Source organism: Rhinatrema bivittatum, chromosome 7 (genome assembly GCF_901001135.1).
Source record: "Rhinatrema bivittatum chromosome 7, aRhiBiv1.1, whole genome shotgun sequence".
Lineage (NCBI taxonomy): Eukaryota > Metazoa > Chordata > Amphibia > Gymnophiona > Rhinatrematidae > Rhinatrema > Rhinatrema bivittatum.
In genome coordinates this window covers 36,486,874-36,501,604 of record NC_042621.1, presented here as the reverse complement: position 1 = coordinate 36,501,604, position 14,731 = coordinate 36,486,874, and the positions used below count along the sequence as shown (strand labels likewise).

The 14,731-nt window shown below is 45.1% G+C and overlaps 1 protein-coding gene across 4 annotated transcripts in view; it reads left to right on the top strand.

Annotated features, from left to right (window-relative positions):
• The window catches only part of AP1G1 (adaptor related protein complex 1 subunit gamma 1), a 305,811-nt gene that overhangs the window by 221,681 nt on the left and 69,399 nt on the right, over positions 1–14,731 (top strand). For all 4 annotated transcript variants that reach the window (XM_029608250.1, XM_029608251.1, XM_029608252.1 and 1 more), the window contains one exon: positions 13,055–13,195. In XM_029608250.1, coding sequence (XP_029464110.1) covers positions 13,055–13,195 — 141 coding nt within the window. The remainder of the gene's footprint in view (positions 1–13,054; positions 13,196–14,731) is intronic.

Sequence of the window (14,731 nt, the reverse complement as noted above, 5' to 3'; positions counted from 1 at the left end):
TCTAATTTCGAGACATATCCACGTCTGGGTTTAAGCAATGCTCTTGGTGCAGGAGGACCATGTCTATCACCGATCCCCACACAATGTCTGAGGTTGCAGCAAGTGCACCCAGATGACCCCAAAAGGGCACAAAATCTGACCCAACAAGATGGAACAACTCTTCAGGCCAGCCAAGACCAATCTATCTGTATCAGAGGCATTGCCATTGAGGGACCTCAGAGCCACTCCGATGGACACTGAGCCATTGACATTGGCGGGGCCGTCTGTTGGTGTCAACGGCTTCCAGGGACACCGGGGACAGACTCTTGTTTGTCTCTTACAGGTTGATGACATCAGGTTCATCGTCTTAGGCTTCAGTATTGGGAAAGGATTGATCTGAGGATTGAGGGAAGCCGAAGAAGCATTGGCATCTGTCCAAGTCAATGCATGGTGCCGGGCATGGGGATGCACCAGCTTTAGCTGTGATATCCTGAAGCATCCCCATGGTGGGAAGCGCAAGTCTTCCATTGCTACCAGGGGTTCGCCACGGACTCCACCGGTACAGATGTCCACCACCGTTCCTCCTCTCTGTTCCGAAGAGGATGTAATCACACCTCCTGGGTCCTAGTTGGTCTTGGCATCGATGCTCTTGGAGGGAGAAGCTGGAGAGGTACATGCAGCTGGCCATGGAGAAGACTGTGTGGGATCTTGGTGTCGAGGCACTGGCATGGGGCCGGCACCATCCCTCCTCAAGCCACTGCTAGAATCCCTACATATGCTCATTGGCATATTACTGACTCCATCCCCAGTGTTGGTGCTCAGGACAGCAGTGACACCTTTCAGGGTTGCCACGGCCAATCTGGTGCTCGTGCCAAATTCCTCAGAGGAAGCTCCCCCAGTGATGAGGGTGACACCAAGGCCCCAGCCCCCACGGCCAGTTGTTGGTTCCTATACTGGGGGCCAAACACCTAGTGCCCCATCCCCTGTATACGACAGTGAGGACGAAGGCTCTTATGACCCTTGGGGGGGGGGGGGGTGACGACTCCGATGTTTCTGATGACACATCAGCTAGTCTCCCCTCAGAGCCATCTCTTCCCAACAACAGAAGGAAGTCTCCACTGGAAGACTTCTTCTTCTTCGCAGGTTTTATCAGCAGAAGCCAGCCCATTTCAGTTGCAGACTGAGGAGGATACCTAGCACAAGATGCTGGATATTCTCCAATACATGGAGTCTCCTAAGGAGATTGTGGCAGTCCCAGTACATGAGATCCTTGTGGAGTTACTGTTGAGGATATGGAAATACCATCTCTCAATGCTTCCCATTAATAGGAAAGCAGATACAATTTCTCATCCAGAAAGCTCTCAGATTTGACAAGCTTCAGCTGCCATACTAGTCAGTGGGGGTCGATTCTGCTCTCAAGAAAGCGAAGCATACTCTGACCCATTCCTTGGCACTCCTGGGGAAGGCCAGGGATGCTCTTGGGAGGAAAGTGTTTCAGGGTACTATGCTCATTGCCTACATATATGCGGAACATCCTGAAACAGGTGCAGGAGGTGGCCATGCAGCCGCCTCAATAGCAGCAGGACATTCTCCAGTCGATGGTGTATAAGAGTCTGGAACAGGGAAAACATGTGCTGCGGTTGACCTATGATGTTTTCGAGACAGATTCGAGGATCTGTGCCACAGAGATTGGCACTCATAAGCTCTCATGGTTGCAGGCCTCTGATCTCCGTCAAGAAGTGCAGGAGTGACTTGCTGACGTGCCATGCATAGGAGAGAATCTCTTTGGAGATAGTAAATAATGCAGTGGCCCAAATGCGGGACCACCATGTGACACTTAGCAGCTCTCCGCTGCTACCCAGGAGCTGTCCTCTACTATGGAGGTCCTTGATGTCTGGCCACAGGAAGTCTTTCTTCTGCCCAAGGAGAATACTATCCTCCACCTCCTTGACTCTGTCAGCAACAGCAAGTCCCTCATAGCCGTCCCAGGCAACGGATGACTCCAGAGCCTCAGCCAGCACCTCAGTCAACTACAGGGATGGGGTTTTGATGGGATCGCAGGAAGCATAGACATGTCTGCCATACCCGGGGAGATGGACCCTCTGGTTGGGGGAAGGCTGTGGCTCTATGTGAGCCGGCAGCCCAGTGTAACCTTGGGCCAGTGGGTTCTCGCCATCATCCACAGAGGGTAGAAATTAAACCTAATGAGTACCCCGCCAAATTGTCCCCTGAATCCTTTTTTGGGACTGGTAGCACTTCAGGAGGTATTTCTTGAGGAGCTCTCCTCCCTTTTATTGGTCAGAGTGGTTGAGCCCGTCCTACCAGGGCAGAGAGGGTGGGGATTCTACTTCGGTACTTCCTGATTCCAAAGAAAACAGGAGAACTCTGTCCCACCCTAAACCTAAGGGCTATGAACAAGATTCTATGAAAAGTTCAAGATAACTTCCCTGGGCACCTTGATCCCCTTCTTGCGAAAAGGGGGACTGACTATGCTAGCTAGACTTGAAGGATGCCTTCACTAGCATCAAGATCTTTCCCAGCCACCAGCATTATCTTCCAGTACCACAATCTGCCATTTGGGCTAGTGTCAACCCCACGTGTCTTCACAAAATGCTTAGCCTTGGTGGCGGCACAGCCTTGCAGGCTGGAAGTCCATGTTTTTCCTATCTGGATGATTAGCTGGTCAAGAGCACCTCTCGGGCAGGGGCCGATAAGTCCATGTGCTGGAGTCTGGGTTCGTCATTAACTACCTCAAGTCTCATCTCAGCCCATCACCACAATTGGATTTCATTGGAGCCCTGCTAGACATGGCTCAGGCGAAGGTCTTCCTACCCTGGCAACAAGCCATCAATTTGACCATTGTGGCAGAGATTCTAGTGAGCCAGCAAGTTTCAGCGTGGCACGTGTTGAAGCTCTTGGGCCACATGGCCACAACAATACATATCACTCCCTTGGCATATTTACACGTTGAGAGCCCAATGGACCCTAAGGTCACTGTGGCGACAGGCCATGCAGGAAACACAGGACGCATCCAAGTCACCCTATTCCTCTAGAACTCTTTGTCTTGGTGACAGATAAATTCCAATCTGGAATGGGGGGTATCCTTCCAAAGTTCTCGGGTCCAAATTGTGCTAACAATGTATGTATCCACCCTGGGCTGGGGGTCTCATGTCAATGAGCTCCACAACTAGGGACTGTGGTCTGCCCAGGAAACACTGTGTCAAATCAATTTCCTGGAGTTCCGAGCAATCAGATATGCTCTGTGGGCTTTCAGAGATCAGTTGTTCAACAACATTTGCTGATACAGACCAACAACCAAGTGGCAATGTGGTATGTCAACAAGCAGGGAGGTTTGGCATCGTACCTCCTGTGTCAGGAAGCGGACCAGATATGTTCATGAGCCCTCTTCCATGGGATGGTGCTGAAGGCCATGTATCTGGCTGGCATGGAGATTGCAATTGCGGACAGACTGAGTTACTCCTTCAGATCCCATGAATGATCTCTGGAACTAAGGGGTTGCAAATCAGAACTTCCGCCCCTGGGGAAGCCCAGAGGTAGATCTGTTCACTGCGCCTTGGAACAGCCGAATTCTTTAGTTATGCTCCCTGTACAGGGCACATGGTAGACCAGCTCAGATGCCTTCCCCTGCCATTGGGGTGCTGGTCTCCTGTATGCATATCCTCCAGCTCCACTGGTGGTGAAGAAATGTTGTTGAAACTTCATGAAGACAAAGGGACTATGATCCTCATAGCCACTTATTGGCTGAGACAGTTTAGGTTTACACCGCTCTGGCAGATGTCATTGCAAAAACCGATCAGTCTGGGGATTTCTCCAGATCATATCACCCAGGATCGAGAGAGATTGCGCCATCCCAACCTTCAGGCCCTGTCACTCATAGCCTGAATGTTGAGAGGCTGATTCTGCAACCACTCCATCTCTTGGAAGTATCTTAGGTCCTTGTAGCTTCAAGAAAGCCTTCCATTAAAAATTTCTGTGGACTGAAGTGGAGGAGGTTTTCTGTGTGGTTTGAGCAAAAGGCCCTAGATCTTTTCTCTTGCTCACCACAAAAATTGTTTGACTACCTTCTACACTTTTTGGACACTAGTCTGAAGACCAACTTAGGGTTCATCTGAGTGCAGTTGGCACATATCACCATGGTGTAGAGAATAAGCCCATCTCTATACAGCCTATGGGTATATGTTTTATGTGAGGTCTGCTTCCTTCGAAGCTTCTCCTAAGGACTCACACTGTATCTTGGGACCTCAACGTGGTGGTGGCTCAGCTGATGAAAGCTCCTTTTGAGCCATTGCATTCCTGTGACCTGGCTTGGAAGGTCATAATTTTGGTGGTGGTCACTTCAGTACTCTGGGTCAGTGATCTGCAGGCCTTTAACCACCTTAGATTATTTTTTTTCCACCTTGCATAGGCATTAGGGTGCCTACGCAAGGTGGTGATAGACTTCTATCTTAACCAGTCCATCATCCTACCAATATTCTTTCCTAGATCCCATTCCCACCAAAGCAAACAAGACCAACACCGTTTGGACTGCAAGAGTGCCTTGGCCTTCTGTCTGGAGCAGACAGAAGCCCATAGACAGTCCACCCAGCTTTTTGTTTCTTTTGACCAGAGCAAGTTTGGGATTGCCATCGCCAAGCAGATGCTTTTCAATTGGCTAACAGATTGCATCTCCTTCTGTTATGCCCAGGAGGGATTGCATCATGGGGGCCATGTCAAAGCTCACTCTATTCGAGCCATGGCAGCGTTGATGGCTCACTTGCAAGCAGTCCCCATGGAGGAGATCTGCAGAGCTGCAATATGGAGTTCCATCCACTCATTCAGTCTCATTACTGTCTGGATAGGAATGGCCAACGCGACAGCAGTTTTGGTCAGTCTGTCCTTCAGAACCTGTTTGAGGTGTAGAACCCAACTCTATTCCCTCCTAGGGCCCATTCTTTCTGTTCAGGCACCCCCTCCTGTTACCAACAAAAATTTATTGTTGTACCTGTTGACACCAGTTTTGTTGGTCCCCTTTCTTGTTTGGAGGGGGCCACCTGTAGCTAGGGATTTGCCCATGCATGAGGACTGCCATCCTGCTCATCCTCTGAGAATGCACAGTTGCTTACCTGTAACAGGTATTCTCCGAGGGTCCCCTGCTCCAAACTTAGGCTCATGGCTGAATTTCATTCAACCTGGCTGCGGCTTGAGGAGCAGTGTGAGCACATTCAGCCTCTGCAAGTTCTCTGAAAATAACTGCTCTTTGAATCTTACAGACTGGCACTTCCTTTCTTCTGATCTTGTGATGTACAAGATTAGCAGTGAGGAGAGTGTGCCAGCTCCCCAGTTTTCAACTGGTTCCCGTTGCCAGTACAATTATTTTCAGAGCTCTCGGCAGTGGTTGGAAGGCAGGGAGTTGATGCTGGGGGTGTGAGTTGCTAACTTATCACTACTACTTCTACTTCACGTTTCTATAGCGCTACAAGACATACACTAGGGCTGAACAAACACACAAAAAAACACCATCCCTGCTCAGTAGAGCTTACAATCTAATTAGACAAACATACAGGATAAGAGACTTGGGGTATTTCATAAGACAAGACTGGTTAAAAAAGAAAAGAATGTTAGTTAATGTAGTTACCCAGCATAGCCAGAAATCCCTTAACATTATTAAATATCATAAAAGGAAGCTGCTTTTCCTGGGAGACTGCATCAGAGGAACCAATTTTGGAAATAATTTTAATGGGGATGCAAGAGTTAAATACCTTCCAGGATCCTCAGCCAATAGAAATACCATCCAGATAGTCAATTCAATTTACAGAAGAAAGTACAGACTCCAATATCGATGTTATCCATCTGGGAACCAATGACCATGCTAGAAATGGTATCCTCGAAGCACGGAAGGATTTCCAAAATCTAGGGAAGAAAATTAGACACATTGCAAAGACCATTGCATTTTTGGAAGTTTTGCAGAAAGGTATTCATGGAAAGGGGTAGGGAAAGGCTCTGCTATATAGATAACTTCAATGCCTGGCTCAAAAAATGGTGTAAAGAAAGTGGTTTTGATACATTGGAATATGGGGGCATGTATGGAGCAATAGAAGATTATATGGTAAGGATGGTTTACATTTGTCCTTGGAAGGAAAGAGGATGCTAAACGAGACATTCAGATCATACATTATCAGGCATTTAAACTAGAGGGCGGAAGTGGCAGGAGGTGGTCAATGAAGTTGGCATGTCAGCCCATAGTGATACAGGAAGTAGGAGGAGAAAATAACAATCAGCTTAAAAAAGCAGAAAAGATGACTAGGAAGAGTAGCAAACTAAGGGACAAAAGTCAGAAAACTATGACCACAAATGCTTGTAGTCTGGGCAATAAAATCCCAGACCTGCAGGCCCTAATGGTGGAGGCGAACTTGGACATCGTTGCTGTTACAGACATGGTTCGCTGAGTCATCTCTGGCTATAAGTCAAGGAAGGACAGAGAGGATAGGAAATGGGGAGGAGTACCCTTTATGTCAAGAACAATATCCAAACAGCTGAAATGCAAGGGAAGTGGAGTAGGGAAAAAGCCAGGGTTGCCAGGTTTTCATGAAAGAACAAGCACCTTTTTCCAAAAAAACAAGTCCAAAAAAAAGCCCAAAACATGTGAAATTGAAGCACCAATGTCTGTGAGTCGCATAGATGACAAAGGAGCTTAACTTTTTGCATGTTGCAGAAGGTCTGCATGATGTGCACGAACGTCACACTTACAAAATTTGCACATAGCCTTACACTCATTGCTGACAACAGACTGAATCCGTGCTTTTAGTTCACATTCCTCTTCCCACGCTTAGCAGTATCTTTTAATTCCTTACTTTAGCTATAATAGATCAAATCCATTTAGTAGAGTAGCAGCCAATGACTGAAACAGTAGGTATGGACAGTCTTTCTTACAAAGGTGATCTGCTGCAGGGAGAAGAAATGAGAAAAAAACCCCAAAATTAGATAAAATCAAGTGGTTGTAGAACAAATTAAAAAAAAAAAAAAAAGCATTACAAGTTTCCATGTCATATTATTTTTTATCTGTAGTCAGCAGTTATGGACAAGCTTTCTTTTTGTCAAAATGATTTCTTACAAAGGTGATCTGCTGCAGGGAGAAGAAATGAGAAAAAAAAGAAATGAGAAAAAAAATTAGATGAAATTAAGTGGTGTAGAACAAATTTAAAAAACACCAGCCCCACACACACTGATACACTCATTTCCCCCTCCCCACTCCCTACAAACACGTCTTCAATCCCCCCACACTCATTCTCCCCTCCCAACATACTCATTCCTCCCTTCCCGATACCTGGTTTTAGTCAGCTGAGTGCTACGCACCTTTCACATTTCAGGTCTGCAGCTACACAGAAGCTTCTTGGTCACCCACGACGCTTGTTGCTTGCTGCAATACCATGCCGGGTCTGCCCACGTGCTCCTGTGAATGTTTGCAGCTCTGGTTGGCTTACTGGTGCAATAGGTTAGGGTGCGCCTGCTATGGACAGGCATCACCGGCAGCAGCAGCCAATCACTGCAACATCAGAGCACAAGTCCCACCCACCAAGCCCAAAAAAAACCCCGCGATTGGCAGGAAAAAACACCCAATTACAAGCAACCGCGAATCGAAAAAAAAACATGAATGACTAGAAAAAAAAAGCCCAATCTCGCAGGAAATAAGCAAGGTTGGCAACACTGGAAAAAGCATTATGGGTAGTCCTAAAAAAAAAATAAAATTTGATGGTGCTTCCATTTACATGGGTGTGCTCTTCAGGTCTCCGACTCAGACAGAATAGCTGGACAGGGATCTGATCAAAGACATCTAAAAGGTGGGCAAGAAGGGAGAATTGTTGCTCGTTAAGAGATTTTAAACTGCTGGATATAGATTGGAGTATCCCTTCTGCAGAATCTACAAGAAGTAGAGAGAGTGGATGTGCTTCAAGGGGCTCTGCTCAAAGAAATGGTAATAGAATGCACAAGGGGAGGGTGTGATACCTGACTTAGTGTTTACAAATGGGGATAATGTCTCTAATGTCCTCATAGGTGCCCACCTGAGTGAGCAGCAGTGTTCATCAGACATTATGGTTTGATATTGCAAATAAGATTCAGAGAAGTCACATGAAGGCCTGAGTTTTGAATTTCAAAAATACAGACTTTGTCAGTGGGGATGTTCTTGGAGGAAGAACTAGAAGACAGAAAATGGGTGAGGTGGAACAGTGAGCCAAATTAAAAGGAGCTATTACAAAGACAAATCTATATGTTAAAAAAAAAGGAACTGATCTGGTTCTCAAAGGAGGTCACAGAAATAATAAAGGCAAAAGAATAGTGTTCAGGAAGTATAAATGAAGGAACACAGGGAAGAATACCTGGTGAAACTGAGGGAAGATGAAGAAAAAAACAAATTGAAGTGGAGAAAATTATTGCAAAAGATTAAAGTGAGGTAACAAAACATTTTTCAGATATATCAGCGAAAGAAGGGAGACCCAATGTGGTATAGTGAAATTGAAAGGTGACAAAGAGAAATGAAGAAATATTAAATACTTCAGTTCAGTTTTCACTAAATAAGACCCTGGAGAAGGACCATTGCTGGTTGAGAAGACCAAAGATGGGGGTAGGGTAGACAAAACTCCGTTTACAGAAGAGAATGTATGAGACGAGCTAGGAAAATTGAAAGTTGACAAGACCATGGGACTGGATGAGGTACATCCCAGGATACTGAGGGAGCTCAGAGATGAGCTGGTGGGTCCACTGAAAGACCTGTTTCAGTAAATATCACTGGAGTTGGTGCCATGAGACTGGAGAAGAGCTGTGTTGGTCCCACTCCACAAAAGTAGTAGCAGAGAGGAGGCTGGAAACTACAGGTTGGTTAGCCTCACCTCTGCGGTGAGAAAATTAATAGAGATGCTGTTGAAGGAAAGGATAGTGAATTAGCTATAATCTGGTGGGCTGCTGGACCCGAGGAGTATAGATTCACCAGGGGGAAGGTCCTGTCATACAAATCTGAATTTTTAATTTTTTTTTTTTTGATTGGGTGACTAGAGAATTGGATCAAGGAAGAGCACTCAATGTGATTTACTTGGATTTCAGCAAAGCTTTTGATACGGTACCGCAGAGGAGGCTTGTGAAATAAATAAGAAGCTTGGGATTTGTAGGTGAGAAAGAGGAGCTTGAACTGTATGTGGAAGCAGACAGGGAGCCAATTCAACGACTTCAAAAGAGGAGTAATGTGAGCGTAGCAACTTTGGCGAAATGTCGCACATCTGAATTTAAGACAGATCGCAGAGGAGAGAGATGGCTTGCTGGGAGTCCTGTAAGGAGCAGGTTGCAATAGTCTAAGCAGGAGGAGATGTGAGAGTGGATAAAGGGTTCTGGTATTGTGCTCAGAAAGGAAGGGATAGATTTTGGCAATGTTATAGAGAGAAACTTCCAGGAAATAATATTTACACTGTTAGAACTGTCAGTGTGAGAAAAAATAATCTGAGGGGAGACCGGAGGGAGAAAGTGGTCTTTGCCACCTCAGAATTTATCAGCAAGGATGGAGGGAAGAGGGGGAGAGCCAACCTAGACGTCTTAGCAATTTGAAATGCTTTGTGTGTGTCAGGATCTAAACTTGAGAGCCTTGTTTTTGTGAGAATAAACAAAGATTTTCAGCAAGTCTTGAACTAGTAGAAGGTTTCTGAGATCTGCTACATCCATTTACAGATTTGTTGCTGTTTGCCTATTTGTGTCTTACAAGAAGAGTCATAAGGCAGTCTCCTCTTTCACCCACCAAGTCTTATCAGAGCCCATTTGACTAAAGCAGTCTGACTTTTATGTGGGAAAAGCATATGTTTTTCATAGAAGAAATGTTTGCTTATTTATGTTTGCTTATTTATGTGCAAAAGACCTGTGTGGACATACGAACTTCAGTAGGTATGACTTCTGGGAGATAAGCCATTGCTTCTTCTGCACTCAGGCAGGCCAATCCACGCCAGTGGGTTATACACGCCTGTCAATAGATGGAGTAAATCAGACTCGGTGTTGTCACTGACACATAGCCCTGCCCTGATATCAGCCCACCAGTATTCTCCATCTCCAGCAGATGGTGAACATGAATCTCCCTTGTGGGGAGTGCCTGTGATTTAAAAAAAAAAAAAAAAAAGGAGAGGGTAATGTCAGACAATACCACGACAGTGGCCTACATCGTTCAAGGCGGAACAAGAAGCCAACAGGCATCAGTGGAGGTAGATGTGCTCATGGTGTGGACAGAGTTACATCTCCAAGACACATCTGCCTACCACATTGCTGGAAAGGAAAATGTAAGGGCAGACTTCCTCAGCAGGCAGGTTTTGGACCCAGGAAAGTAGGAGTTGGCGGACAAAGCCTTTTGACTCATAGTGATGTGCTGGGTGGGGTCACCTGTACTGGCCTTACTGGTGACCTCCAGCAATGTGAAGCTACCATGATTCTTCAGTTGCAGAAGGGGTCCAAGAGCGCTAGGCATCGATGCTCTCGTTCAAGTTTGGCTGCAGACCGGAATGTGGTATACCTTCCCACTATAGCTGATAATAGGCAGGGTCATTTGGTAGTGTGCAAGTCAGAACGACATTATACTTCTAATGACTCCAGATTGGTCTTGGAGGCCATGGTATGCCAGTCTTCAGAGGCTACTGGTGGACAGTCCTCTCAACCTACCACTTAGGAAGGATCTATTGCATCGAGCCCATTCTGCACTATAGTCTGGGCCAATTTTGCCTTACAGTTTGGCCCTTGAGAGGGCTTGGTTGCTGAGGTGTGATGGTTATTCTGCAGCGATGTCCATTTTGCTCCAGGCGTTTGAAATTTTCTACATTTCTAGCTTAGGTTAGAGTTTGGAGAGTGTTTGAGAACTGGTATGAGGGGTGAGGTTCTCAACCTCTTAAAGTTGGATTTCCACTGATATTGGAATTTTTACAGGAAGGCTTGATTAAAGGCTTGACCCTTAACACTTTGAAGGTGCAGATAATGGGCAAGTCAATGGTGGAACCTTGTTTTGCCATCAAGATGTGCCCAGGTTTTTTTTTTAAGAGAGTGAAGCTTCTACGTCCTCCCCTGTGGCTACTGGTGCCTCTCTGGGATCTTAATCTGGTCTTGCGCTTTTTGGCGGGTCCTATATTTTGGCTGCTGCGTGGTCTGTCTTTGCGGTTGCTCCCCTTGACAACAGTTTTTCTCATACCAATCTGTTCAGCTCTGTGGGTCTCTGAGCTACCAGCAGCCTCCGCCCTGTTTGGGAGTAGCTTTGGTACATCCCACTGGTATGAATTGGCCTTCCTGAGTGCAGAGGAAGGAGAAATTACTACTTGCTTGATAATTTCTTTTCCTCTAAGTCTAAGGGAAGGCAGACCAATCCACAACTCATCCTTGGCTGCCTACTTGCTTTTAGTTCGTCCTTTATATGCAGACTATCAAGAGTGTTATTTCTGTTAATTCTTTTGAAGGATGAAAGTGATATAACCAGCCCCTAACATTAGTGCATGTTAATTCTTTTGGCTGACTTCAGTGTTGTCCAATTGATTGGAACCATGAGTGGTTAACTGTTAACGTTCATGTTCAAGTAGAATCAGTTTGTCCACAATTTGGCTTTTCCAGAGATACTGGCAGGCTGATGTCAGAGCAGGGCTATATGTCAGTGACATCAGTAAGTCTAATTTACTCAGTCTCCATCTGCTGGTAGGAATGCATAACCCACTGGTGTGGTTTGGTCTACTTTCGGTAGAGGAAATGATTAGGTAAGTAATTTCTTCTTTTCTCAGCCTGTAAAGTACAGCTTAGATACATCACATCAGTATTAATGGTTGTGGGAGTATTATGCCTACAACAGTCTGGATTGGCTGCCCAGAAAAAGAGGAATTAACTTGTTAAGCATGTTAATATATATGAAAATGCTTAAGGAGTCTGTTCATATTTTCACACTATTTTTAGCTGGAGAAGCACTCTAAATGGGGAAGGAAACAAGAAGAGGAATATAGATTGTGAATAATACAATTTCATGGTCTGTTGTACTGCCTGAATATCAGTGCTTATTAGTCTTGACTGTTATTGGAATTAATATAAAAGAAACTGACTGTAAAATACTTCTTAAGATGAGAAGTTTTATAGCAGTTTTGCACAATTGTTTAATCTACATTGGGGAAAGGAGGGCATGACACACTTAAGGAAGTATCTTGTGGGAGGACAAGGCATGAGCATCCTTGTAATGAGAATCATGGGGAGAAGTAGGCCTGGTATTTGTACGGCCCTATGCCAGGGCTTTGAACAATAGATTACAAATAGATATGAAACTCTGTCCCAAAAAGTTAATCACCTGAGGCAGTAAAAGAAGTGAACTGCCCAAAATTACAAGGAGTATCAGTGGGAGAAGCCAAATGTGAACCCTGGTTTTCTGATTCCATGCCTATCACTGTATCCACTGTACTACCTAATTCTCATGAGGACCTCATATGCTCATGGGATCATTGTGAGAAAGGCATGGCCTCAAGAGTCTTCTGGGATCCCCTTTTTCTCAAGTTGTTCTACTACACTTAAATTCCCTCATCCTGCCAGTAATCCCCTTATGGACCTCTGTGATTTTAACAAAGTTGGAACTCTCGAAATCCAGGACCCTCACTTTTATGGATCCTATTCTGCCTTTGCTGTTTTACTAAAACACATTGTATGGTGATTAACAAACACTAGGCGATCTGTGCCACTAGAAACACTGTCCGCAATCAGTATTACCCCTATCACCAGTTGCTTGACGAATCTTCTCACATCATGCTTTGCCCTCCTGTACTCATGTGAGATTCAGAAGCTGTGATGTGACTTGAGTGATGAAAGTTTTGTGATCCCATCACTCTGCTGAGACTCACTGCTGACAACGCCTAAACTTTATCAACAGGTGGTGGTATATTTAAATTGCTGCTTGTGCAAGGGGATCAGATTTGACCCTTCCTTAGGCTCTAGGAATTAGGGCCTATGGGACCTTCTGTCCCAAGGACTCTGTAACGTACTTGCAGATTGTAAAATGAGAAAAATAGTTAATATTATGTCTCTGTTCATTTTGTGCTAGGCGTGCAATGGAATTGAGTTTTGCCCTGGTGAATGGGAACAATATCCGTGGAATGATGAAAGAGCTTTTGTATTTCCTGGACTCCTGTGAGCCGGAATTCAAGGCAGATTGTGCTTCAGGGATCTTCCTTGCTGCAGAGAAGTGAGAACGCTTGATCTATATCTGTGTGTAATCCAGCATGGCATCTATAATGGTATTTTTTGGTGGGGGAAGAAAGCATAGCAATGCATGGCACCTGTGGTCACAATTTGTGGGGAGTAGCGATGGAACATAGCAAGGATGACACAGTGGAGGAGAATGTGAGTATAACAAGCATTCTTTCCACCAGTGTGAGCTATTGGAAACCTTGGGCTCAAGAACAGGAAATCCTGCAATTTTTTAAATTTTCACTAGGCTTCCCTTGGAGCCATCAGTTCTCTGTTGTTCTCTTTAGGGTTGAAATGTTTCCCATGCTCCCCATCAAACCTTGTACTGATTTTTATTTATAATGTTTTCTCTTGTTTGCTGCATGTTTGCCAGTTGGGAACCAGAGAAAATGTATAGTAGCACCCAAAAGCCTAGTTTCCTGGTCTCTCTTAGATTGGGACCCTGCAATAGGATTATAGGTGCTATTTGTACCATGGGTGAGGATGTAGTTCACCAATCTCTGGATAGTTGCAGACTTTAGTAGCGACATTAGCTGATTTGTGCTAGCAAATGTAGGTTTAGTGGTAACTTTTCAGCTGAAACAACTCCAAAAGAGGTTTCCTGGCTCGCTGCTTAAGAGGGAGCCTGGGTCTTTGCAATGAATGGAGACCGTCATATGATCTAAATAGGACTTCTGTCCTGAGAGATAAGTGCTTTTGTTCCATTTCATTCTGAATTCACTCAGTCTCATATGTATGCACTTTTAATCACAAAGATGAAAGCTCCACTCAGATTTCCAGACTTGCAGCTAATGGCTAGTTACATTTCCTTAACCCCAAGTTAGGCCTCCTCTCTCATGAGCTCATCTCTGAAGTGGCAAAAGCAATTATCTGTATATTGTCAAATTTACATAGTGCTTGCATTGTTGATTGGTTTATTTTATCAAGCGTGATTACACCTATGTTACCTGATCATAGTTTTCTCTTAAGCAAGCAGGATGTTAGTCCTCACACATGGGTGACATCATCGGATGGAGCCTGGCATGGAACTTTGATCTAAAAAATTCTAGCGCTTTCAGCATGCCCTACTGAGCACGTGCAGCTGTAGTCATCACCCTCCCCACCCAAGGCAGAGTCCCTGAGTTTCTTCTTTTCCGAGGAGCCGTGGTCTCGCAGTTGTCGAGCTAGAGCTCTTTTATTAGAAAATGTTTTTCATGGTATTCAGCTTTGCTGTTGTAAGTTATTCTTTTTTTTCTAGAGCTGCAGCTTTTCTTTCTTGTAGTTTATTCTTTTTCCAATTGTTTGCCAGCCACATGGTGGGTTCTCCCCTGTGTAGCCTGACAGTTTGTTAAAAAAAACCAAAAACAAACTGCTCCTGCAGGTTTCTGTATTTGTGTCCTCTTTTGCTCTTTGTTTTTCTTTTTTTCCTCAGTGCTGACAGGACTGGACTATGCAGTCCGGTGTTCCCTGTAGGCCACTTAGCCTGGGGACTCGCCAGAGTTCTGCCTGGGCTGGAGTTCCATGGCGGCTCACGATCGCTCTGCATCAATGG